Below are 942 nucleotides of genomic sequence, written 5' to 3' on the forward strand. Positions count from 1 at the left end.
TTTTTAATTTATAATAATAATAATATAGAACCGAGCTTTACAAATGGTTTCAATTATTAATGAATGGAACTCAATTTTTTCTAGCCAAACTTCAACTTAGCAGTTAGCACTCAGCACGGCTCATTTTTTAAGTTTCACTCTACTTGGACACCGCTGTACACAAATAGGCAGGTTTTCATTTCCACGGAGTAAAAGGTTTTCAGGATCCACGTCAAGCATCTGAGATGGAGCTGGTGGACCCTACACTCCACGGGTTAATTGTGTAAAACAAGCATCAACCGGGGAGAGCGACCAGCAACGCCCGGTGATACGGTTTGTGATAGCGACGTGGTGAATGAACTGGTAAATAAAATCACGCGGAGGGCAATTTCGTAATTATAATGAAGGCCTTTCACTTCCTAACAGACACAACAACACAACTACACAAACACAACTCCTTACTACTCCTACTACTGACTCACATACGAAGAAAGAGGGAAAGAAAGAAGGAAAGAAAAAGATTAATTTAAAAAAAAAAAAAAAACAGAAAGAAACTTCCCCTATTCGGCTATTCCCCTCATTCGATACCCTCTTTCTTGTTTAGTCTTAACAAAACCACCGAACCCAACAACAATCCGTTTTCGGATGCTTTAGACCACAATGGATGATTCGGAGGTAAACCCTTTCGTCACCAACAACCGTGCATTTCATTCTTTTCTTATTGTTACTTTCTCTACCTGAATTTCTTTTTCACCTTGTTGGATGGAAATGGATTCTTTTTCTCTCTTTTTTGGTTGGGTTTATTTTGGGGGAATGGTTCAGTGGTGTTGATTCTCGCTGGGTTTTCTTTTAATTTTGGTGGTTGTTGTGATCAGAAATTGACGGCGTTGAAGAAGGCGTACGCCGATATAATACTGAACACGGCGAAGGAGGCCGCGGCGCGAATCATGGTGTCGGAGAGGA

General features: G+C 40.6%; 1 protein-coding gene across 1 annotated transcript in view; it reads left to right on the top strand.

The window, feature by feature from the left end:
* Window positions 1-434: 434 nt before the first annotated feature.
* The window catches only part of LOC107493065 (uncharacterized), a gene marked incomplete in the record, with an annotated part of 5,561 nt that continues 5,053 nt past the window's right edge, over window positions 435-942 (top strand). Inside the window, 2 exon segments of the mRNA XM_016114145.3 lie at window positions 435-654; window positions 855-942. Of these exon segments, the coding sequence (XP_015969631.1) occupies window positions 640-654; window positions 855-942 (103 nt within the window).

The sequence above is a fragment of the Arachis duranensis genome, chromosome 1, assembly GCF_000817695.3.
Source record: "Arachis duranensis cultivar V14167 chromosome 1, aradu.V14167.gnm2.J7QH, whole genome shotgun sequence".
NCBI lineage: Eukaryota > Viridiplantae > Streptophyta > Magnoliopsida > Fabales > Fabaceae > Arachis > Arachis duranensis.